The sequence below is a fragment of the Mobula birostris genome, chromosome 18 (genome assembly GCF_030028105.1).
Source record: "Mobula birostris isolate sMobBir1 chromosome 18, sMobBir1.hap1, whole genome shotgun sequence".
In the NCBI taxonomy this organism is placed as follows: domain Eukaryota; kingdom Metazoa; phylum Chordata; class Chondrichthyes; order Myliobatiformes; family Myliobatidae; genus Mobula; species Mobula birostris.
Window position 1 is genome coordinate 3,603,251 of NC_092387.1, and position 25,674 is coordinate 3,628,924.

At 42.2% G+C, this 25,674-nt stretch overlaps 1 protein-coding gene across 3 annotated transcripts in view; it reads left to right on the plus strand.

Annotated features, from left to right (window-relative positions):
• LOC140211906 (neogenin-like) overlaps positions 1 to 25,674 on the plus strand; it is a 343,448-nt gene that overhangs the window by 163,107 nt on the left and 154,667 nt on the right. For all 3 annotated transcript variants that reach the window (XM_072282103.1, XM_072282104.1, XM_072282105.1), the window contains 5 exons: positions 6,635 to 6,910; positions 7,388 to 7,538; positions 17,303 to 17,439; positions 20,975 to 21,129; positions 24,276 to 24,396. In XM_072282103.1, coding sequence (XP_072138204.1) covers positions 6,635 to 6,910; positions 7,388 to 7,538; positions 17,303 to 17,439; positions 20,975 to 21,129; positions 24,276 to 24,396 — 840 coding nt within the window. The remainder of the gene's footprint in view (positions 1 to 6,634; positions 6,911 to 7,387; positions 7,539 to 17,302; positions 17,440 to 20,974; positions 21,130 to 24,275; positions 24,397 to 25,674) is intronic.

The following is a 25,674-nucleotide window of genomic DNA, read 5'->3' on the forward strand; positions in this document are numbered from 1 at the left end:
GGCAGGAATGACTTCCTATGACGCTCTGTGTTACATCTCAGTGGAATGAGCCTCTGGCTGAATGTACTCCTGTGCCCAACCAGTACATTATGTAGTGGATGAGAGACATTGTCCGAGATGGCATGCAACTGGGACAGCATCCTCTTTTCAGACACCACCGTCAGAGAGTCCAGTTCCATCCCCACAACATCACTGGCCTGATTCTGTTTGTGTCTGCTACCCTCAGCCTGCTGCCCCAGCACACAACAGCAAACATGATAGCACTGGCCACCACAGAATCGTAGATCATCCGCAGCATCATCCGGCAGATGTTAAAGGACCTCAGTCTCCTCAGGAAATAGAGACAGCTTTGACCCTTCTTTTAGACAGCCTCAGTGTTCTTTGACCAGTCCAGTTCATTGTCAATTCGTATCCCCGGTACTTGTAATCCTCCACCATGTCCACACTGACCCCCTGGATGGAAACAGGGGTCACGGGCACCTTAGCTCTCCTCAGGTCTACCACCGGCTCCTTAGTCTTTTTCACATTAAGCTGCAGATAATTCTGCTCACACCTTGTGACAAAGTTTCCTACCGTAGCCCTCTACTCAGCCTCATCTCCCTTGCTGATGCATCCAACTATGGCAGAGTCATCTGAAGACTTCTGAAGATGACAAGACTCTGTGCAGTAGTTGAAGTCCGATGTGTAAATGGTGAAGAGAAAGGGAGACAAGACAGTCCCCTGTGGAGCCCCAGTGCTGCTGATCACTCTGTCAGACACACAGTGTTGCAAGCACAGGTACTGTGGTCTGCCAGTCAGGTAATCAAGAATCCATGACACCAGGAAAGCATCCACCTGCATCGCTGTCAGCTTCTCCCCCAGCAAAGCAGGGTGGATGGTGTTGAATGCACTGGAGAAGTCAAAAAAACATGACCCTCACAGTGCTCGCTGGCTTGTCCAGTTGGGTGTAGACACGGTTCAGCAGGTAGGCGATGGCATCCTCAACTCCTAGTCTGACCATAGGCCGGAGCAGCTCCGGAACAATCCATTATCCCCGCCCATTATCAACATATATTCATTTAAATCAGGCAGTAAAGCAAATACCTTTTTAAAAAAAGAAGGATCATTTAAGTTAGGACTGTACAGATTGACCAAAACAACTTTTCTAATACAGATCACTACTTTAACAATTAAAAATCTACCATTAGAATCTGACTCAATATCCTCTTGAGTAAATATATTGGATTAAATGAAGATGGACACGCCTTTAGTTTTACTCTGAGAAGTGGAGTTAAATTGCAAACCCCTCTATCATCCAAAAAATCTATTTGATCTCCTGCCCTGACATGTGTCTCTTGTGCAAAAATTATATCAGGTTGGAATCGGTTAATAATTTTAAAAGTTTTTTTTCGTTTGATAGGATGATTCCAACCACGTACGTTCCAACTTACTACATTAATCTGTTTAAATACCATACTATAATTTTATTCTACTTTACACATGCGCAGAGCACATACCAATACGGGATGATCAAAAATGGTGGCGATGAAGGATACAACCACACAGAAAACACGCATGCTCCGGAACCACCCAATGGAAAAAAAACTCCTAACTCTAACCCACCCTCCTCCCCCCAAAGCCCAGAAAAAGGCAAGCTACCTATGATAGAATACGAAGCCAGGGACCGCTCTGTCTGTACAGAAAAAGACATTTTAGAAGTATTTTCTCTTCCTCCCCCAGTTTAAAAAAAAACCCACTGACCTTGTAAGAAAAACAATAAAGTCTCAACAAAGGAAAGTATTTACATTCCAACATCTATTAAACAGGAAAGAACCAAAGTAATGTTAGCTCTTAAAAAGAAAAACAAAACCAGCGCCATTTTTAATTTAACATTCCCTAAAAAAACTTTAAATTCGGTTATAAGACACTATAATAAAGCAGAAAAAAAGTTAATAGCATACTTAACCCAACTAAATTTTTAAAAGTACCAATTAATAATATCAATAGTAATTGAACACTCCACTAAATATATATATAAAAAGAAGCCCCATTAGTAGGAAAAACTACCAATTAGTTAATTAAGAAAGAAACAAAAAAAATCAGACCAGATATTAGGTTAAAGAAACAAGTCCCTTTATCTTCTTTTCTCAGTCGAATGTCGGAGTAACCATTTAAACAGTCATACTTGAACCATAGATCTTCTTCCAAAGAAAAAACAATAATATGCAATGTTGGACAAACCTCCTTATCTTCTTGTATTAGTCCCTCAATGGAATATCCAAGTAACCTTCATAAATCTTCTTTCCGAAATGCCAATAATATAACCAAACAACCTTTCAGATAGTTCATTCGGTAGCAGTGGCAGGTATAGTTTGAACGAACGCCAGTGCGGCTTTTGGATCAAAAAATGTACAAGGAGGAGAGTTAGGAGGAAAAACTTTAATTCTTGTCGGGCAATGCAAAGAAGGAAACATTTTCTTATCATATGCCTGTTTCATTACCAGAGCAAATCTTGATCTTCGTTCCATTACCTCCTTCGGATAATCCTTATAAAAATGGAGCTCAGATTCCTTAAATCTAAAAACTCTTCTGTTTTCTAGCCTGACACATTACTTGATCTTTAATTTTAAAGTGATGAAAACAAACCAAAACAGATCTTGGTTTATTTGGATCTTTAAATTTCGAAGTAAAAGCTCTGTGCGCTCTTTCTATAGTAGGCGGTAGTGATAATAAGGTAGGAAATAAAGTATGAAAAAGCTTACCAAAATAAGCAGTTAAATCTCCATCTTCAGCTCCTTCTTGCAGCCCAACGATTCGTATATTTCTTCGGCGAGACCTAGTTTCCAGGTCTATAATATTATTTTGATATCTTTCCAAACGAGTTGTAGTTTCAAACAATTTTTGCTTAGTTATCTTCAATTCGTCTTCGTGTGTAATAACTTGAGTTTCCAGGTCTTTAAGTTTTCCCAGAAATGACTTCATTTCATTACTATTCTTTTCCAGTTGGTCTTTAATTGACCCATTCTGATCTTTAATTGAACTCAGTGTCCGAACGATATCTTCAGCCCATGGTGGCATTTCATCAGATCTTTCCTTTTGCATTTTTCCTTTCCCATTACCTTTGTCACTAGGTTCAGACAAGTTCTTCCCACTCCTCGCAAACATAGACATATTGTTCCCCCTCAAGAATCAGCAAATAAAAATTTTAAATTTGATGTTTAAACTAGGGGGAGAGAAACAAAACTAAGAGCAGCACAAAATTGCTGCTACTCCATTTGCAGACAGGCACGGTCTCCTCAACAGGAAAATTTTTAATTGGGGAAGGGCAAATTATGAGGCTACAGGGCTAGAACTTGTGGGTGTGAATTGGGATGATGTTTTTGCAGGGAAATGTACTATGGGCATGTGGTCGATGTTTCAGGATCGCTTGCAGGATGTTAGGGATAAATTTGTCCTGGTGAGGAAGATAAAGAATGGTAGGGTGAAGGAACCATAGGTGACAAGTGAAGTGGAAAATCTAGTCAGGTGGAAGAAGGCAGCATACATGAGGTTTAGGAAGTAAGGATCAGATGGGTCTATTGAGGAATATAGGGTAGCAAGAAAGGAGCTTAAGAAGGAGCTGAGAAGAGCAAGAAGGGAGCATGAGAAGGCCTTGGCGAGTAGGGTAAAGGAAAACCTCAAGGCATTCTTCGATTATGTGAAGATCAAAAGGATGACAGGAGTGAAGGTAGGACCAATTAGAGATAAAGGTGGGAAGATGTGCCTGGAGGCTGTGGAAGTGAGCGAGGTCCTCAATGAATACTTCTCTTCAGTATTCACCAATGAGAGGGAATTTGAGGACAATATGAGTGAGGTTGATGTTCTGGAGCATGTTGATATTAAGGGAGAGGAGGTGTTGGAATTGTTAAAATACATTAGGATGGATAAGTCCCCGGAGCCTGACAGAATATTCCCCAGCTGCTCCACGAGGCGAGGGAAGAGATTGCTGAGCCTCTGGCTAGGATCTTTATGTCCTCGTTGTCCACAGGATTGGTACCGGAGGATCGGAGGGAGGTGAATGTTCAAAAAAAAAAAGGTTCAAAAAAGGTAGTAGGGGTAGTCCGGGTAATTATAGACCAGTGAGCCTTATGTTTGTGGTGGGAAAGCTGTGGAAAACATTCTTAGAGGTAGGATCAGAATCAGAATTAGAGAATCGTGGTCTGATCAGGGACAGTCAGCATGGCTTTGTGAAGGGCAGATCGTATCTAACAAGCCTGATAGAGTTCTTTGAGGAGGTGACCAGGCATATAGATGACAGTAGTGCAGTGGGTGTGATCTACATGGATTTTAGTAAGGCATTTGACAAGGTTCCACACGGTAGGCTTATTCAGAAAGTCAGAAAGCATGGGATCCAGGGAAGTTTGGCCAGGTGGATTCAGAATTGGCTTGCCTGCAGAAAGCAGAGGTTCGTGGTGGAGGGAGTACATTCAGATTGGAGGATTGTGACTAGTGGTGTCTCACAAGGATTGGTTCTGGGACCTCTACTTTTCGTGATTTTTATTAACAACCTGGATGTGGGGGTAGAAAGCTGGGTTGGCAAGTTTGCAGACGACACAAAGGTTGGTGGTGTTGTGGATAGTGTAGAGGATTTTCGAAGATTGCAGAGAGACATTGATAGGATGCAGAAGTGGGCTGAGAAGTGGCAGATGGAGTTCAACCCGGAGAAGAGTGAGGTGGTACACTTTGGAAAGACAAACTCCAAGGAAGAGTACAAGGTAAATGGCAGGGTACTTGGTAGTGTGGAGGAGCAGAGGGATCTAGGGGTATATGTCCACAGATCCCTGAAAGTTGCCTCACAGGTAGATAGGGTAGTTAAGAAAGCTTATGGGGTGTTAGCTATCATAAGTCAAGGGATAGAGTTTAAGAGTTGTGAGGTAATGATGCAGCACTATAAAACTCTGGTTACACTTGGAGTACTGTGTCCAGTTCTGGTCATCTCACTATAGGAAGGATGTGGAAGCATTGGAAAGGGTACAGAGGAGATTTACCAGGATGCTGCCTGGTTTACAGAGTATGGATTATGATCAGAGATTAAGGGAGCTAGGGCTTTACTCTTTGGAGAGAAGGAGGATGAGAGGAGACATGATAGAGGTATAAAAGATATTAGGAATAGATAGAGTGGACAGCCAGCGCTTCTTCCCCAGGGCACCACTGCTCAATACAAGAGGACATGGCTTTAAGGTAAGGGGTGGGAAGTTCAAGGGGGATATTAGAGGAAGGTTTTTTACTCAGGGAGTGGTTGGTGCGTGGAATGTACTGCCTGAGTCATTTGAGGAGGCAGATACACTAGTGAAATTTAAGATACTAATAGACAAGTATATGGAGGAGTTTAAGGTGGGGGGGTTATATGGGAGAAGGGTTTAAGGGTTGGCACAACATTGTGGGCCGAAGGGCCTGCACTATGCTGTACTATTCTATGTTCTATGGATAACACTTGTCTTCCTTTTAAAGACACTGTCATCTCAGGGCTAGAAAGTTGTAGGCTAATGCCCTCTCCAGAGCTCATAAATCCACTTCAAGCTACTGAATTAAATAGTAAGGAACAGTGTGATGTTATCTTTCAGATCACCCATTAAACCAAGGACCCACTTAGAAAGTGTAAAAACTCCTTCACTTACACTCAGTGGCCACTTTATTAGGTACTTCCTGGCTTTTGAGTTGCTGTCACCTTCCTGTCAGCTTAACCAGTCTGACCCTACTCCTGACCCCTCCCTTAGGTGCTTTCGACTATAAAACTGCTGCTCGGTGCTGCTCTAGAGAATGCTGTGCATGAAACTTCCAGGAGATCAGCAGTTTCGAAGATACTCAAACCATGCTTTCTGGCAACAGCAAACATTCCACGGTCAAAGTCACTTAGATCATATTTCTTTCCCTATTGTGATGTTTGGTCTGAACTTTGAACTGAATTTCTTAATCATGTCTGGATGGTTTTATGCATTGACTTGCTGCCGCATGATTGGCTGGTTAGATATTTGCACTAATGAGCAGGCAGACAGGTGTACCTAGTAAAGTAGCCACTGAGTATATATTTTGTAGAAGAGTTCTTCTCCATAACCTAACCAACATTTAACCCTCAATCAATATTGCCAAGGTGGATAATTTGGTTATCTATTTCATTAATATTTCTGGGAGCATACTATGCAGATATTGGTGCTGCAGTTCCTACATTACAGTTGTATCTATACTTTGAAACAGGGTTTCCCAGCCTGGGGTTTACGGACCTCTTGGTTAATGGTAGGGGAACGTGTTATGAGAAAATGTTGGGAACCCCTGTTTTAGGAGTTAATAAATTAGCTGTTAAAAAGCTAAAGACTGTCATAGCGTAAGTGGGATTAGTGAGATGAATGGCTGCACTCTGTTATAAAATTAGAAATCCTGAACTACTTATCCGGTCAGAACACATCTGTGGTGAGAGAAACAGTTTACAATTCTTCACCATGATGTTTTGTTCAGACCAAAGAAAAAACTGAGTTGAATCATTAACTCTGTTTTCTCCTATTTCTAAAAATTTCTGTTTTTATTTTGAATTTTGAGTATCTGCAGTATTTTGCTTTTGGGTAATATTTTATAATTTCTTGTAGCATGTAGAAATGGCTCATGATCTTTCTTGTTTCAGGTCTTCCTCGGTTCAGTGGTCAGCCTGAGGCTGTCTCAGTGCACCAAGGCGACACTGCCCTGCTTGGCTGTGAAGTGAATGCTGATCTCGTTCCATTTGTGAGGTGGGAGCATAACCGGCAGCTTATGGTGTTAGAAGGCAGGTTCCTGAAACTCCCCAGTGGTGCATTGGAGATCAGCAACGCCACCAACAGTGATGTTGGCCCATATCGCTGTTCTGTGGAAATTGCAGGTTCTTCCAAGACGAGTGAAGAGCTGGAGCTTACAGTTTTGCCAGGTAACTGTCAGTTGTAACAAACAGTGCATAATGTCCGAGACTCTGCAGTTAGACTTATGAGATCCAAGCAATCTAATCAAAGAAAGTCTTACCTGCTTAGACCTCAGCATTTACGTAAAGCAAGTTTGGATTTCCAGATGTAAACTGTTCCTAATTTGGCAGCTTTGCACAGAAAAGGTAAAGCAACTGAGAAATGGAAGAATTTCTGTTTGGGTTTTACTTTGTGAACGTATTTCCGTCAAATAATGTTGTACCTGATTTGGAAATGTCTGACTTTGGAGAATAATTTTTGAGTATAAGCAAGCATCATTTATCACATTGCATTCCACATTTATTTTACAAAATTGTAGTCTGCTCTTTTCATTGGTCCTTTTCCAGTGGCTTCTGATACAAGAACTTTGTAAGTCCTCTTTATTAGTGGAAACAGAACCATGTGCAGCTGTGATAACTAACAGCTCTCTCTTGTGTGTTTTTCAGAAATGGGTACAGAGCGACAGCTGAAATTTCTCCAGCAACCTGTCGCCATTAGTAAGGTGGCAGGCCAGTCAGTAATTCTACCATGTGTGGTGTCCGGGTATCCAACACCCACCATTCAGTGGGTCCACAATGATGAGATCATCTTAGAAAGGTCTGTTGTTTTCTTTTATTGCATGAACTTAGCTAATGTAAGATTTCTCTGGGGCAATACATAGGCTGGAGAGTGCATTAACAGTCTTACAGTTGTGACTTTTAGTTGATGCTTCTTCCCATGTCAGTCTTTTGTTTTGATGTCATGTTGGATATTGGGATTAAATTTTTCTTGGACTTCAGCAGTATGAAGGTGGTTTAGTGCTTCAAGATGACCAGTATATTGGAATTGCAGCCACTGTGTCAAAGGGACATGCTTGGACAGCTGATTTGTTGAATAGCGATGGAAGAAACTGAGTATGCAAATTAAGTTAGACTTGTGGAGAAGCACATTTACAGGATGGGAAATTGAACCAAGTGGCACAGGACAAGTCTGTCTCCATTTTAATAACATGCAATTTTTCCTACACTCTGTCCGCCAGAAGAAGTGGGATCTCCCAGTGGCCACTCATTGTAATTCCACCTCCCATTCTCACTCTGATATATCAATCAGTGGCCTCCACTACTGTCGTGATGAGGCCACACTCAGGTTGGAGGAACAACATCTGATGTTCTGCCTGGGTAGCCACCAACTTGATGGCATGAACATCGATTTCTCAAACTTCTGGTAATGGCACCCCCCATCACCCTCTCCTTTACCCGTCCCCATCCCCTTTTCCCTCTCTCACCTCATCTCCTTGCCTGTCTGTCGCCTCCATCTGATGCTCCTCCCCACTTTTCTTTTTTCTGTGGCCTTCTATCCCCACCTATCAGACTCCCCTTTCTCCAACCCTGTATTTCTTTCACCAATCAACTTCCAAGCTATTTACTTCATTCCTCCCCCTCTTGGTTTCACCTCTCTCCTTGTCTTTCTCTCTCCCCTTCCTCACCTTTAAAATCTACTCCTCAGCTCTTTTCCTCCAGTCCTGCCAAAGGGTCTCTGTCTGAAACGTTGACTGTACTTTTTTCCACAGATGCTGCCTGGCCTGCTGAGTTCCTCCAACATTTTTGTGTGTTACTCCGATTTCCAGTATCTGCAGATTCTCTCTGATTTGTGATTAAGAGAAAGAGTCTAAAAATGGTGACCCTGATTCATCATCTTTCCCTGGGTCTTATCAAATTTTAGAATCTGGATAATTCATGACTAATATCTGAGAAGTTACTGGATTCCTTAAAAACCTGAGCAATTCTCTAAGCTCCTTCTGGGTGGTGAATCTCCCTACATTTTGACCAATGCCTAATACCGGCCTTGTACTGCGAAACTGGTTTAAAGCTCCAGGGACACAGCGCTAGATAATTAATGCACATTGTCAGCGCTGAACACATCCTGAAAGAAGAATTTCAAAACACTGAGATTGGAAAGGGGCTTTTTTTTACTGCTGTTGTTTTGTCACGTGTTCAATGTTGTTCTGTCAGTCATGTGGGCATGGTATGTTGGTGCCAGAATGTATGGTGACACTTGCAGGCTGCCCCCAGCACATGAGTTGGTTGTTAACTTTAACTTTATTGTCACCAAACAGTTGATACTAGAACGTACAATCATCACAGCGATATTTGATTCTGCGCTTCTCACTCCCTGGATTACAAATCGATAGTAAATATTAAATTTAATTTATACATCATAAATAGAAAATAGAAAAATGGAAAGTAAGGTAGTGCAAAAAAACCGAGATGCAGGTCCAGATATTTGGAGGGTACGGCCCAGATCTGGGTCAGGATCCGTTCAGCAGTCTTATCACAGTTGGAAAGAAGCTGTTCCCAAATCTGGCTGTACGAGTCTTCAAGCTCCTGAGCCTTCTACCAGAGGGAAGAGGGATGAGAAGTGTGTTGGCTAGGTGGGTCGTGTCCTTGATTATCCTGGCAGCACTGCTCCGACAGCGTGCAGTGTAAAGTGAGTCCAAGGATGGAAGATTGGCTTGTGTGATGTGCTGCGCCGTGTTCACGATCTTCTGTAGCTCCTTCCAGTCCTGGACAGGACAACTTCCATACCAGGTTGTGATGCACCCTAGAAGAATGTGCTTTCTACAGTGCACCTATAAACATTAGTGAGGGTTTTAGGGGACAGGCCAAATTTCTTTAGTTTTCTGAGGAAGTAAAGGCACTAGTGGACCTTCTTAGCAGTGGACTCTGCTTGGTTGGACCAAGTCTGGTCATTTGTGATATTGACCCTGAGGAACTTAAAGCTTTTGACCTGTTCCACTTGCGCACCACCGATGTAAGTTGTTTATGCAAATGATGCATTTCACTGTATGTTTTGATGTATATGTGATAAGTAAATCTGGATATTGAATCTTGGAGCAAGGGGTCTTTGTGCAGTGTAGAGTGGGGAGATGTAAAACTGCAGCAATGCCACTAGCAGGAGGGCATAATTACAACAGGACTGCTAAACCTTGGAAAGTACTGGTTTAACTGTGGGCATAGAATTACAACAAAAATAAATGCATTGTATGACAAAGGCATATCAGGACTGAAGCAGGGTTTTAACCTGAAACATTCACACTGCCTATGCCCTCATAGATGCTGCTCCAACTACTGAGTTCCTCTAGCTGATTATTTTGTTACTGGTAAAATTATTGTTCTAGACTGATATCAGCCTTACTAAAACAATCTGAAAACATTTGAATAGGCAATAGTAAGTAATGGAATTGAAGTTAACACATTTCCACTGAGGTTGGGTGAGACTAGATCTAGGGATCATGGGTAAAGGGTGAAACTTAAGGGGAACATGAGGGAAAACTCAGATGGTGGTGAGAGTGTGAGGGTGGTAGAAGTGGTAGATGTGGGTTTGATTTCAATATTTAAGACATATTTGGATAGGAGGGTACGGAGAGATATGGTCCATGTGCAGCTCAATGGAACTAGGCAGATGGATCTAAGCCGGCATGGACTAGATGGGCCAAAGGGCTTGCTTCGGTGTTGCAGTGCTCTGTGACTCCATGAGTTTTTCTGGTGGCAGGAACATTTTTCTTATTATCATTATCTTCAGCTTGAAGCTGCTGTGCAAGATTATTGGTGATTTGTATTCACTCTCTCACCATTTCAGAAATGCCCAGTGTTATATCAATCCAATAAGTGTATTGTGCAGTGTTGTCACCACTGGCCACTGTGCCTTTGCACGAGGATCTGAAGATTACTGCTTCCATTCAGTGAGTGTTTTATGTTGGGTTTATTATGGTGCACAAGTGTGGTGAGGTACAGTTAAGATGAAAAACTTGCTTACATCAGCATCACAGTACATAGATCAGAAAACATACACCATAAGTTATATATTAGTTATACAAGAAGAAAGAAGACTCCCATACATGGCAAACACGAGGAAATCTGCTGATGCTGGAAGTTCAAGCAACACACATAAAAGTTGCTGGTGAATGCAGCAGGCCAGGCAGCATCTATAGGAAGAGGTGTAGTCGATGTTTTGGGCTGAGACCCTCCGTCGGGACTAACTAAAAAAAGAGCTAGTAAGAGATTTGAAAGTGGGAGGGGGAGGGGGAGATCCAAAATGATAGGAGAAGACAGGAGGGTGAGGGATGGAGCCAAGAACTGGACAGGTGATTGGCAAAAGGGATATGAGAGGATCATGGGACAGGAGGTCTAGGGAGAAAGAAAAGGGGGAGTGAGGCCCAGAGGATGGGCAAGGGGTATAGTGAGAGGGACAGAGGGAGAAAAAGGAGAGAGAGAAAAAGAATGTGTGTATATAAATAACGGATGGGGTACGAGGGGGAGGTGGGGCATTAGCGGCAGTTTGAGAAGTCGATGTTCATGCCGTCAGGTTGGAGGTTACCCAGACGGAATATAACGTGTTGTTCCTCCAACCTGAGTGTGGCTTCATTTTTACAGTAGAGGAGGCTGTGGATAGACATATCAGAATGGGACGTGGAATTAAAATGTGTGGCCACTTGGAGATCCTGCTTTCTCTGGCGGACAGAGCGTAGGTGTTCAGCAAAACGATCTTCCAGTCTGCGTCGGGTCTTGCTAATATATAGAAGGCCGCATCAGGAGCACCGGACACAATATATCACCCCAGCTGACTCACAGGTGAAGTGTCACCTCACCTGCAAGGACTGTCTGGGGCCCTGAATAGTAGTGAGGGAGGAAGTGTAAGGGCATGTGTAGCACTTGTTCCATTTACAAGGATAAGTGCCAGGAGGGAGATCATACAAGGATAAGTGCCGGGAGGGAGATCATACAAGGATAGGTCCCGTACGTGGGCTTGTATGTTGCATGAAGATGAGATTGAATTCAGCAGTAATGTCTCAGGTAAAAATTGCTAGACAAGGTATTGGGAGCATTAGCCACAGGTACCCTTCCAGGCAAGTGTTGGTGGGCAGAGAGGCTGAAATGGAGCTTGTGAGAAGTAAAAGTGAGCATGAACAGAGAAAATTGGCTGTTACTTGTCTTTGATTGAATGTTTGCCATGTGTTATTCTGGCTGAGGTTATGATTGTATCCTCGTCCTCGGGCAGGCATGTGACTTATGGTCAAAGCTGTGACTGAGGAAGGGTGTGAACTGTGAGGGACTTCCAGGTTATTGTTGATATTGGCGGAAACTGTTAAATAATAGGCATCTATCAGATAAGCTCACAATAATTTAAGGATATTTTCCAACGGAAGGTCATTTGATCTAATTATAGTCTCCTATGCAGTAATTCTGTTCATGCTAAGAAATAATTGGGTGGATCTGCAGGTGTCGTGGGTGGTGAGGTGGCAATTGTAGATATTTGCTACGCATTTGGATCAACGTCTGAACCTATGGTCTACAAAGGGCCAGCGAGGAACTGCTCAGAGAGATGTGTGATGACAGGTGCAAACTCTTGAGGCATTCGGGAACTCTTATGAGCTAGGGACAGTCAGTACAGTTTGGGTGAAGTAAGCCAAATCTGTTTGAATTCCCTATTTAGGACTATGAGGAGTTGTTTGGTTAAAAATAACTCTCTGCCGATGTGATACTCTTTAGACATCTGCTCCACACATAGTGCCTCCTGTCCAGAAAGAGGTCTGTTTTAAGTCACTGATGACATTCAATTCCTTTGCTACATGTGGCAGCAAACCAAGGGTTAAATGGCTGTATTTATTTGTAAACACAAAATAATCTGCAGATGCTGGGGACAAAGCAACACTCACAACACACTGGAGGAACTCAGTAGGTCAGGCACTATCCGTGGAAACAATCAGTCAATGTTTCCGGCCGGAACCCTTCGTCAGGACTGAAGAGGAAAGGGGCAGAGGCCCTATAAAGAAGGTGGGGGGAGGGTGGGAAGGAGAAGGAGATTATTTGAATGTGTGACTGCATGTGTATTTACCATGCATGTGTTAGGATGTCTAAGTATACAGGTGAAAGTGAGAGAGAGGCTGCAAGTAACCTTCGGTACTTTACTGGAGCACACAAAATATTAATGTCCTTGATTGTCTCCATGTTTAGATGATGATTTGTAGCTTCTCATATCACTCACTCCCCTTTTACATCCTACAATGGTGGTTGTGTCTGTAGTTCAACTTAATATGGGTTGCCTATTTCAAGGCATTTGCTGTGCCTTTGTTGGTTCAACTGTGAGTAAGAAGATATTTGCTTCAAAAATTCGGAGATGTTTGCTTTAACATTAGTTATTGGTGAAATTTTCAGAAACTGGAAAGTGACTAATGTTGCATTGTTTGAGGAAGGTAGAAAGGACAAGCCAAAGAACCACAGGTCAGTGAGCCTGACGACAGCAGTGGTGAAGTTACTTGAGGGACAGAATCTGATTAGGAGGGGTCAGCATGGCTTTGTGTGTTGGAATTTGTGCTTGATGGACCTCTTGGAGTTTTTTGAAGAAATAATCAAAAAAAGGTAGATATAGGTAGGAGAGTGCTGTCATCTATTTGGATTTTTAGCAAAGCCTTTAATAAGGTTCCACGTGGTAGGCTGATCTGGAAGGTTAGGTCCCATGGAACTAGTCAGGTGGGTTCAAAATTGACTCAGAGATGGGAAGCGGAGAGCTGATGATTGAAAGTTGTTTCTTGGAATGGCAACCAGTGATGAGTGGTGTGCCGCAGGGGCTGTTGTTGTTTGCTTTGCTATATAAATAATTTGGATGTGAATTCACAAGGCTTGATCAGTTAGTTTGCAGATGACACAAAATTGGGTGTTGTTGACAGAGAAGAACGTTATCATAGATTACAGGGCAATCTAGATCTATTAGGGGAGTGGGCCAAAGAGTGACAAATGGATTTAAATACAGATAAGTTTAAGATGAAGTTGGCCTGTGGCCAAGTGGTTAAGGCATTGGTCTAGTGATCTGAAGGTCACTAGTTCAAGCCTCAGCTGTGGCAGCGTGTTGTGTCCTTGAGCAAGGCACTTAACCACACATTGCACTGCGACGACACTGGTGCCAAGCTGTTTGGGCCCTAGTGCCCTTCCCTTGGACAACATCGGTGGCGTGGAGACGGGAGACTTGCAGCATGGGCAACTGCCAGTCTTCCAAACAATCTTGCCCAGGCCTGCGCCCTAGAAACCTTCCAAGGCGCAAATCCATAGTCTCACGAGACTAACGGATGCCTGTGAATGTGTGTGTGTGTGTGTGTATGTGTATATATATATAAATAAATATAAGGCGAAGTATTTTATAGAAAGTCAAACCAGTGTAGGATGATATGACATTAAGGAGTGTGTAGAACGGAGGGACAAGAGTACAAGTGAATAGTTTGTTGAAAGTGGCATCGTAAGTAGACAGGATGGTGAGACGGGTGTTTAGCACACTGGCCTTCATCATTCAGGGCACTGAGTATAGCAGTTGGAATATTATGTTGCAGTTGTATAGGCTGCAGATGGAGTACTGTGTACAGATTTATAGGAAAGAATGTGTTAGGAGTGCACAAGGATATTGCCAGGACTTGAGGGCCTGAGTCACAGGGTGTGGTTGGCCAGGCTGGGTTTCTATTCCTTGGAATGTAGGAGAATAAGGGACAACTTATAGAAATGTTTAAAATGATGAGAGGCACCGATAAAGTGGATGCTAACAGCCTTTTAGGGGGGTGATAGGGGAGACGAAAACATGAGGGCATATTGTAGGGTCATGGTGAAGATTTAAATTGGAGCAGAGGGTTAACGTTTTATTGCACACAAAGGTTGGTGAGTATAAGCTGACAAAGGAAACAAATGAAGTAGGTAAAATTTAAGAAGCACTTCGATAGGTACTGGTGGGATATGGACTGAATGCAGGAAAATGGGTGTGCACTGCAGTCGGAATGGAGGGCATGGGCTAAAGGAGCTGTATCTGTGCCAACCACGCTATGAATCTAAAGGTTTGGGATTCACTGGGTGATGACTTTATTTATTTGTGATCTATTTTTGCTGAGATGGAGTCAGAATTGAGTGAAAGAGTTAACATCTTATAATGAGACCAAAGATTGAATATCTCAGTTCATCTTCGGTTCAGACAGCTTCTTTGCTGAAGGGGCCTTAAGCAAGTTGACCTGAAGAGAATTAAATTTAAATGCAAACCATAGGCCAGGCTTCACCAACAGGCACATGTTTTAGAATACAGTGGATTCCAGATAATTGGGACACATTGGGATGAGTACATTTTGGTTGAACCAAGTGGCTGAAGTTTCATGGAAATAGTTAAAAAGATAAACTACAGTTTAACTGAGTAACAAATTAGGTGCATACTTAATGAAATACAGAACAAATTAGAACACTATCAATGATAAAATTGTCAATTAGTTTCGAATAGTTATCGATGGAAGAATTCTTCCAGTGTACACTGCTATGTGTGGGGTGTTCAGGAAGGGGTAGCTCCTCTGATGAAGGGGTTCACTCACCTTTGGTCCCCACCGGCCACTCAACTCCCACCTGTGGCTCTAAGTAGTTGTTTCATGTGACAGCGACCACACCCTGATACACCATTGTGACAGGCTGGCTAAACCAGGAGGCCTCATGCCCCAGTGAGATTGGGAAATGCCTGTCCAAGCATGTGAAGTCAACTCTGGCAGACTGGATGGATGAGATCAACACTGAGATCCAACAGCCAGCAAGGCAGTTCTGCAACACACCGTGGTGAGCGAACGGCATGACAAGGCTCAGAAGAGGTCACGGTTACCCACTGCAACCAAGGAAGACCCCAGTTTGTGATGACTACTCAAACCACTGGACCCGGGCTTCTGAGGTCCGGAGAGTGGAACTGCCCCAGCGTATGGATTTTCCACTTTAGTAAATTCTCCCGCACTAGTTTTGCTGTCATTATTGGATACAACAAACAAGATGCTGCGGTGTTCTTTTGATTGGCACTATAAATGAACAAAAGCAGCACACAGTACAGATAAATGAACTGCCTTCATACAATGTTGTCGACGATTGCATCCTCCAAATCTTCATTTTTTGGGGTATCATTCAAGGTGATTATTGATACCTTCAAACTCTTTGCAGTCAAACTTGAAGTAGTGAAATCATTTTATTTTCATGCTTGGCCATTTTTGGCACCTCCAAGCCTGAATGCTTGAAACTGCAGTGAGCAAAACCATTCTAAGTTGTCTTACTGCTTATTTCTCACCAAATATCAGTGACAAAAATCACTGCCTTTTGAACACAAACACATTCAACTGACACTATTTAAAATCTATTCACTCTAAGCACAGTGTACTGTCTAATGACCACACATTCATGTGACTGATGCTAGTTAAAAGCTGTTGGCAACATCCAACGGTTTCTTAGACTGGAAAAAGTGTTTTCAAAGAATCCAGCACACAATGTTAAGTTAAATTTATCCACAGGTCAGACTATGCTGAGACAGTTTGTAAGCCAGAGTATTGTTTGTGGTGCTATCATCAGTCATAGTGTCCTGTATTAGGGAATAGAAGATTAGATACTGGTGTTTCTGTGATTGAGTGGTTTTAATTATATGTTACAAGAGCACAGAGTGAACAAAGGAAAGAAGAGCAGAAGAAAAAGGTTGTGGTCATCTTAAAGCTAGCTTTGACTAAAAAGATAACAACATACTAGTGATAACAAGTAACCTATAAATTAGCCAGATTCAAGTGGTGTGGCACCTGTAACAGAAAAGCTAAGAGGCTTCCAGAAAAACACAGAAGTAGCTATACTACAATTACTGGAACATTCAGTGAACAATTACACATGTACAGATGTATTCTTCCCTCTGCAGGGCAATGCCGGCGGAACTCTTCCTTCTATGCATGGAACAACCAAGGCCATCATTCTTTGAGCCTGTTCTTTGTGCGAGATGTGGTTGCCCTTGGCATTTCATCCTTAAACAACCTCTGAAATAAGTTACAACACATGATTTGATGCTCAGTCAGACCAAGATGACAAAGTTTATGAAAAGTTTGTTATAGTTTTGGACAGTTGGTAAAGAGAGGATGGAGTTGGTAGAACATAGAAATCTACAGCACATTACAGGCCCTTTGAAGAAAGTAAAGTTCCTTACAGACAGTGGTGGGGCTAGAACCTCATTTGGTGATCACTGGCTCTATTGTGATAACTGCTATGCTACTTGTGCATTTAATCTGTTTTGGTTGGGCAGATTGGTAACCGATTAGAAGTTGAAGATTTTATACTAATTACTTGGATGCAAGTTTCATGTGTGTGCTAGCTTTTATTGTCCAGTCCTGGCTCCCTTCAACTGGTGATGATGATGACTCTTAAACCTTGGCAACCTGCCAGGCCATTGGTACAGAGTGCCAGGATTTAGACTCTGTGATGGTGAAGGGGAGGGTTATACACTTGGTCGCAGCTTTTCCTACTGATGTCAATTTGTTTTTCATGTCCTGTGCTAATCTGTCTTCCTGAAACTCACAGGTCCCACAGAATGGCTTTGGTTGGCAGTGGCAGTTTGCAGATCAATGATATTTTGGAAGAAGATGCTGGCCTATATGAATGCATTGCAGGGTTTGAGAATGAGACTGTCTATGCTCAGGCAGAGCTGAGTGTTCAAGGTAAGATATTCAAAATATGCTGTGGCCTTTTAAAACTGTAGACTCCGGGGAACTCACTTCCAGTAATTTCTCACCCCCCCCCCCCCACTTGTCTTTTTTTTTTCCATTTCCCATTCTGGTTTCCCTCCTCACCTACTTTTGCCTATCAACTGCTAGCTTGTACTCTTTCTCCTCCCCACCACCACCTTTTTATTCTGGCATCTTCCTTCTTTCTTTCCAGTCCTGATGAAGGATCTCGGCCCAAAACATCCCCTCCATAGATGTTGCCCAACTTCCAGCATTTTGTGTGTCGCCCTATGTTTCCAGCATCTGCAGAATCTCTTGTGCCAGTGCTCAGCTGCCTTCATCCTTGGTTTGGATCATTTACAAAGCCTTTATTGCTGTGAAATATTTCCTCAGAATGAGACAGTGGAGGGAGTGGCCAGAGGAGGGAGTGGCATGTGTGGTCAAAGCCTATGGAGTGGTTGCACATGTTCTGGTGTTTGTAACTGACAGAAAACAAAAACCTTAAATTAACTTTATTGCTTAGAAATAGATCATATACACTGTCAGTTACTGTTAGTTTTTCACACAAATCTTTTTCATATTCCTTCATCTGACCCACATAAATGCTTAATTTTAGCTGGATTACTAATGTAGTTTCTGGAATGCATTTGTGGATATGAGTATATTTGATAGTGGAATTGTGTGAAGTTGTATCTTCAGGAGCTAAAGGCGTCCTTTCTTTTTCTGGGAATACCCAATTCCTTGCTCTCTTCCAAATTCATTGCTCCCAAAACTAAACTGTGCCAAGTGTTAGTCTCAGTCAGAGCCATGGTTTGTGCCTTAAGGTCTCAGAGTATGGAGGGAAGTTCAGCTATTCTCCCAAATTAGACTTGAGTCAGTTGTGACACTACCAATGTTTATTTTATAACTGCTGCTAGCAGTAGGAGAAATTGAGCTGATGAATTAAGATGATCACAAATAAAACTTGTCACACATTCAAGTGTGTCAGCTCCTGGCTAATCCTTTTCTCATGGAGTTAACTAAACTGGGATCAGCGTGTGGCTGGCAGGCAGGAGATGGCTGCTGAGACAATAATCGGAACATGAGGTGAAGGGATGCTCTTAAACATAAAGTGTAGATTACTTTAGGGATTGAAGTTTAAACAAACATTTCATTTGTGTTCTTATTTTGAAATTTTATTTCTGAAACTTAAGATATTTTTTCAGCCATAATTGTTCTTGAAGCAGACAGAGAGATAATCAGCAAACAGATTGCCATTGTTTTTTCGGCTCAGTGTTGTGTGCCCGTGTATTAGGTGCACTATTTCAATTGTAGTTATTAGGGCAGCTGTATTAATATTCCCACCATTTCCCACCACACTCCCACGAAAGCTATTGAAAAGCTATGTCCTCCAATTCTGGTGCCTTGTGTCTGGTGTTTTGTGTCTGCCAGTGGGGATGATTGAATTCATCTGCGTAATTGTGTTATGTCCACAGCTCACTTGGCCATAGTTTCATAATTTATCCTTTCAGTCTCTGAAGTGCTCAGCATTCATGAGGTGTAATCACCTGGTGAAACTTCATCAATTTGTAGGCATCTTCAAGTGTGATGCGTACCCTATTAGTTAGCAGCTCACCTGGGATATCATTAAGTATCCGGAGGAGAGGGTATTGTCTCTGAAAATGTAAATATATTGAGACTATAATTTTTGGATCACTGGACAGACCAGCAATATGAAGTAACAAGACAGTTCATTGACCTCTTGAGTGTACTGATTTGTGACTGTTCCGAGGGAGGGAGCCAGAAGGATCGTCCATGACACAGTTCTTCTGTGAATTTTGATGAGTTGTTTAAAAGATTAGTGGTATACAGTCTGGAGTGACCCTCTGTCAACCAGCTAACAATCCCATTGCAATTTCACATTAGGTTGCAATTGGGCTGTGGGCCATCTCCTCAGGAGCTTCCTCCGCACAAGTACGCTTGACAAGGTCTGCAATGTTGCCCATTGCAGCTGTCTCAGATGCTAATGATCTTACATGCATGATGAGTAATTAGTAGCTATAGCAACAAGCTTTGCCAGCCATTAAAATGCAACTAGGTTGACTGGAAGCTTACTGCAGAAGTAAATCAGCATTAACTCAACCCTTATCGGCCATCACCCTTCCATTACGAGGACAACAAATGCTAATACCTTGACCTTTGATTGATCCTTCAGGTGTTCTTCGTGCATTGGTATGAAGTGGATATGTTCATTCTGAGCAGGCAGTGACAATGGTGGCCATTAAATATCTTTTCATATCCCTGAATGCCCTTTAGGTCCACCATCAAGGACCCCAACCATCCAGGCCATGCTGTCTACTTGCTGCTGCTATTGGAGAGGAGATACAGGAACCTCAGATTCAGAAACAGTTATTATCCTTCTACCATTAGGCTCCTGAACCAGCATGGATAACTTCACTCACCTCATCTCTGAACTCATCATTGAACACAACCTATGGACTCACTTTCAAGGACTCTACAACTCATCTTCTCAGTATTATCTATCTAGCTATCTATTTATCTGCTTTTTTATTTGTATAGTTTGTCTTCTTTTGAACTCTAGTTATTTTTCAGTCTTTGCAGTTTTCATCAATTCCATTATATTTCTTTGTTCTACTATGAATGACTGCAAGAAAATGAATCTCTAGGGAGTAGATAGTGAAATGTATGTACTTTGATTATATGTGTACTTTGAACTTTAAACCTTTCCCATTTCAGCATCAGATTACTTCTTAAATAATTGTAAAGTTTTTATTTGCTTCAGTTCTTCTTGAGAGGATTTTGAATATGGGGCAAGTGGACTCTGGGGAGAGCCACTTCTGTCAATTGTTTCTTCTTATCATCAATCTTCTGATGAATCAAAATTATTTCATTCCAATGCACAAAAATTTTGCTGTTCAACACCTGTAGAATCAATCAAAGGTCATTGAAATTTAAGTCTGTGAAGTAATGTACAGTTTTTGATTAACTTATGCAGTGGCATTCTCCAGTCTTCATGGATCAGACCAGAGATCGTTCCTCAGTTGTTTACCCTTTGTTAATACTCCAAGAGAAGGATTCAGCCTAGAGTTGACACACTTGAATGTGTGATATGTTTCATGTGTGATCACTGTAATTCATCAGCTCAAATTGCTTCTAGTTTAATAATCTTCCTGACAACATCTTGGTGTCACACTTATCCAATTTGAGCCAAGTTTGAGAGGACAAAAGTTAAATTATAATAAAGATGGAAAATATTGGAAGTATTCAACAAACCAGACAGTATTGGTAGAGAGAGAAACAAAGGAAATGTTACATGTCAATAACCTTTCATCAGAATTGTTTTGTTAGAGCAGAGTTGCTGGTAAGTGAAATTTGGAATTGTGCTGTGGAGTTAAAGTGAATGGAGATCATGCTTTATTGGTCCTGTGGTCTAGAGAAAATCCTTTCTCTGCTTGGAGTTGAGAAAGGATCAGGGGACTTTTGTGGTTCTTCTGCTTACCATTCCATTCTCTTCTGCTTCCTTTAATAGTTCCCCCTCACTTCCTGAAGCGACCTGTTAGCATTTATGCTCACGAGTCCATGGACATCGTGTTTGAATGTGAAGTGACAGGGATACCAATGCCAACTGTAAAATGGATCAAGAATGGAGACATGGTTATCCCAAGCGACTATTTCAAGATTGTTGTGAGTAAATTATTAGATTGGGTTGTGTCTTCCATCCCTTCTGCCATCTGCTTTTAAGGATACTGCAAACCTCACACACGTGCTAATAATGCAAACAATTTCAGCCCTTCCTTCCATTTACTTTGCCACGTCCTACACTGTTCAGTGAAAGGGTCTCAGAGTTCCAACCTCTTAACTCCATGTGAGAAATGCAGAATGCTACCCAGTGAGCATAATATCTGGAAAACTCTAAAATTTCCTGTCTAAATTCCTATGCTATTATAATATCTGCTTCTGGTATCCTGGTTCCTGCAGCAAAAAGCAAGTCTGTTGTTGATACTGAGAGCACCTCAAATGATTTTTTCATGGCTATAGTACAACACACACAAAATGCTGGAGGATCTCAGCAGGTCAGGTAGCATCTATGGAAAAGGACATTGTCGACATCTTGGTCTGAAATGTGGACTGTACTTTTTTCCATAGATGCTGCCTGGCCTGCTGAGTTCCTCCAGCATTTCGTGTGAGTTGCTCAGATTTCCAGCATCTGCAGATTTTCACTTGTTTGTGATGGCTCATATAGTTACAGATTTTCTCTATGTTGTCTATGAACAGAATAAGTGGGAATTGGAACGCAAGTCAGCACATGTAGAAGAAATTCTGTACAGAGAGAGTTCTGGCGGAACATCATTAGTCTAAGCCAGTCAGGTTAGGATGGTTGATACGCTTCTGTTTTGAAGGTGCATGGCAACTAGAATGATTCTTTTCGCTATTCCACAGACACCTTTTATGAGGAACCACACATGATGCCTTCATGTGAATGTAGGAGGCAAATTTGTAGGTGACGTTGTGGATAACGAAGAAGGCTTCAGCAGGGCACAGATCAGGATGGGTATGTTGGGCAAAGTATTGGCAGGTGGAATTTAATCTGATACATGTGAGGTAATGCATATTTAGAAGTCAAGTAGGCAAAATATATGCAGAATGAATGTTGATAAACAGAGTGACCTTGGTTTTCAAATTCATAGTTTCTTAAGAGTCAAAACAGTAGATCGGTTGGTGAAGAAGACACCATAATTGCCTTCATGAGTATAAGAGTTAGGATATTGTGTTGCAACTTTACAAATGAGTATTCACAGTCTTTTTCTCAGGGAAGGAGAGTTCATTAGATTAAGGTGAGAAAGTAATGATTTAAAGGGGACCTGAGGGCAACCTTTCACACAGAGGGTGGTGGGTCTATGGAATGAGCTGCAGAGGAAGTGATAGAGATAGATACAATTACAACACTTCAAAGGTATTTGAACAGTTACATGGATAGCAAAGGTTTAGAGAGATATGGGGCAAATGCAAACATGGACAGATTGGGCCAACGGATCTGCTTCTGTGTGGTATAACTCTGATTAGACCACATTGTATGGAGTTGTGGTTACAGCACAGTAAGTGCGAGGCTGTGATTGTACGTGAGAGAGTGCAGAGGAAATCCACCAGGATAATGCCTGGATTAGAAGACTTCATTTGACAGGCTGGGCTTGTATTCCCAGAGCAAAGGAGGTCAAAGGGTGATTTTAACTAGTAAGTTTGATCTTTTAAGCAGTTTTATGTGCTTTTTAGGAACCAGGAAATCAATTGTTCATGCTACATATAAGTTTTTGCCTGAGAGGGCATAGTTTTATAGTGCTTGGAAGTAGGTATAGAGGAGATAGCAGGGGTAAGTTTTTTATGCAGAGAGTGGTGAGTGCGTGGAATGGGCTGCTGGCGGCAGTGGTGGAGGTGGAAACGATAGGGTCTCTTTAGAGACTCCTGGATAGGTACATGGAGCTTAGGAAAATAGAGGGCTATGGGTAGGCCCAGGTAGTTCTAAAGTAAGGACATGTTCCACGCAGCTTTGTGGGCCGTAGGTCCTTTATTGTGCTGTAGGTTTTCTATGTTTCTATGTCTTTACACAGAGACTAGTGAATATCTGAAATTATCTGCCGGAGGAAGGTGGTTGAGGTGGGGACAATTGCAACATTTAGAGGGCATTTGGAGAGATACATAGAGGGGAGAGGCTTGGAGGATTATGGGTTGAACATGGACAACTAGGACTAGCAGAGAGAATGCTATGGTTAGCATGGACTATTGAACTGAAGGATCTGTTTTTGTGCTGTATGACTATGACCGTGTGTTTCACATTTTGGCCCATTCTTAGCATCAAACATCCATCCACATGTTGTGTACTTCGTGTAAATTGTTGGCTGCCAAGCTTCCATTACTTTGCCAGCACTTTTGTTATAATTCAATGCCAGCATTTTTTGTCCAGCCCTAATTTCCCTTCAAAGGAGTAACTTTTTGAACTGCTGCAGATTCACCTATCACCTTCTAGCTATTCTCCTATTTCTCCCTCCAACTTTTTATTCTGGTGTCTTCTCCCTTCCTTCCCAGTCCTGAAGAAAGATCTCACCCCAAAACGTCAACCGTTTATTCAATTCCATAGATGCTGCCTGACCTGCTGAGTTCCTCCAGTATTTTGTGCGTGTTGCTTTGGATTTCCAGCATCTGGAGAATTTCTTGTGTCCGTATTAGTCACAAAATTTCCTTCTATGTAGATAATTTAGCATTACCATCATTAAACAAGTTGGGTCGAACAACAATCAGCAAGTTCACACTTGCCTTCACTGGTGTAATCATTTTGGTAGCATAGCGCTCAGTATAAAGCTTTGCGGTGCAGTGACCTGGATTCAATTCCCAGGAACTTGTATATTCTCACCATGACTATGTATGTTTCCTCTGGGTGCTCCAATTTCCTCCCACATTCCAAAGACAAATGGGTTTGGGTTAGCAAGTTATGGGCATACTATGTTGGTGCCAGAAACATGACAACATTTGCGGGCTGCCCCATGTATCCCTGGGCTGTGTTATTTGTCAGTGCCAATGATTCATTTCACTGTATATTTCAATGTTTCGATGTACATGTGACAAATAAAGCTAATCGTCTTTTCAGATCTGTGTGTTGATCATTTGTCCAAGCTTGTAGATTTCTATTTCAGATTTTAACTATTAATTCCTAGCAGTGTGCCCATCTTCAAACTAAGAAGGGATCTTTATTTGTTGTACTCCAGGACTCTCCTGTTTAGTAAGGAAGCTGTTGTTGTATGGCACATAACATTGTCTTTATTTGCTGTTTTTTCCAGAATGAGCGGAACTTACAGGTCCTTGGTCTGGTGAAGTCTGATGAAGGTCTGTATCAATGTGTGGCAGAGAACGACGTGGGGAACAAGCAGGCCAGTGCCCAGCTCATCATCCTGGAACACGGTAAGTGAGAGATAGCACAGACGTGCCTGCCAGGTGCTGCCAGGGAAGGGGAACCTGCAGGACTCTGTTAGAACTCAGGACTTGGCAGAGGGAGTGAGAAGGAAACAGGTGGCCAAAGCAGTCAGGCAGATGGTAGAATACTGCTTTCAGCAACAGCTCTGCTTGCTCTGGGCTATGGGCTAAAACATGGTTCTAGTATTCTGCATGTGGGGAGGCTCCCTTTCAATGATAGGGGACTGTCTTTTCTTAATGACCCAGTTTTAAAAGAAATTAGTTTTTGTTCCTGCACATTCTAAATCGTCCCTGCCCTAGACAGTTTGTGCTAAGATATTTCCCTTGGTTTCTAGCCAAAGGTGTCTGCAAGTTCTCGGTGGGCAGTGTTCTTCTTTCCTCCTGGTTGGCAGGAGAGCCCATTCCCTCGGCAGGTGGACGGAATCCTAATAGTTACCTGGAGAAGTACACACTGCCTTTACATACCTGCTCCTGGAAACTCGTTGGTGTTGTAACCACTGCTTTTGTTGATTTGGGTGGGTGAGCTGAGTCAATAAACAACAGTGTGATGTGCGTGGCTTTTATTGTCCAGATGCTCCAGTGATGGTTGTAGGGTCAGGGACCTGTTCTGGAGGTGAGCAAATTGCAGTGGACGAGGTTTGCCTGGAAAGCTGGAGTCAATGTGTGCCATAACTAGGCTCTCACAGCACCTCATTGTCACCAAGATTGAGGGTGTAGTGGACAGCAAGGAAGGCTGTCACGGCTTGCAGGAGAGTCTGCATCAGCTGGAAAAATGGGCTGATGGAATTTAATGCAGACAAGTGCGAAGTTTTGTACTTTGGTAGGACCAACCAGGGTAGTTCTTACACAGTGAGCGACAGGGCACTGAGGAGTGTGGTAGAACAAAGGAATCTGGGACTACTGGTACAGTTGCAAGAAATGTTAGTGAATTCTTTGTAATGACCTAGTTTTCTGCATTAATTACTCATAAAATCTGGTCTGATCTTCATCTAAGTCTCAATAATAGACAAATGCAATTTGCCTAAACTAATAACACACAAAAAATTGTACTTTTCATACCTTTACTGAACACATTGGCTAGAAAACGTATGTGAACCCTTATATTTAATAACTGGTACAGTAGAACCTCCTTTAGCAGCAATAACCATTTCCTGTAGCTGCACAATGACGGGGGAATTTTAGACCACTTCTCCACTTCTGAAAAACTGTTTCAGTTCATCGATATTTCTGGGATACATTGCATGAACAGTCCTGTTCAGATCATGC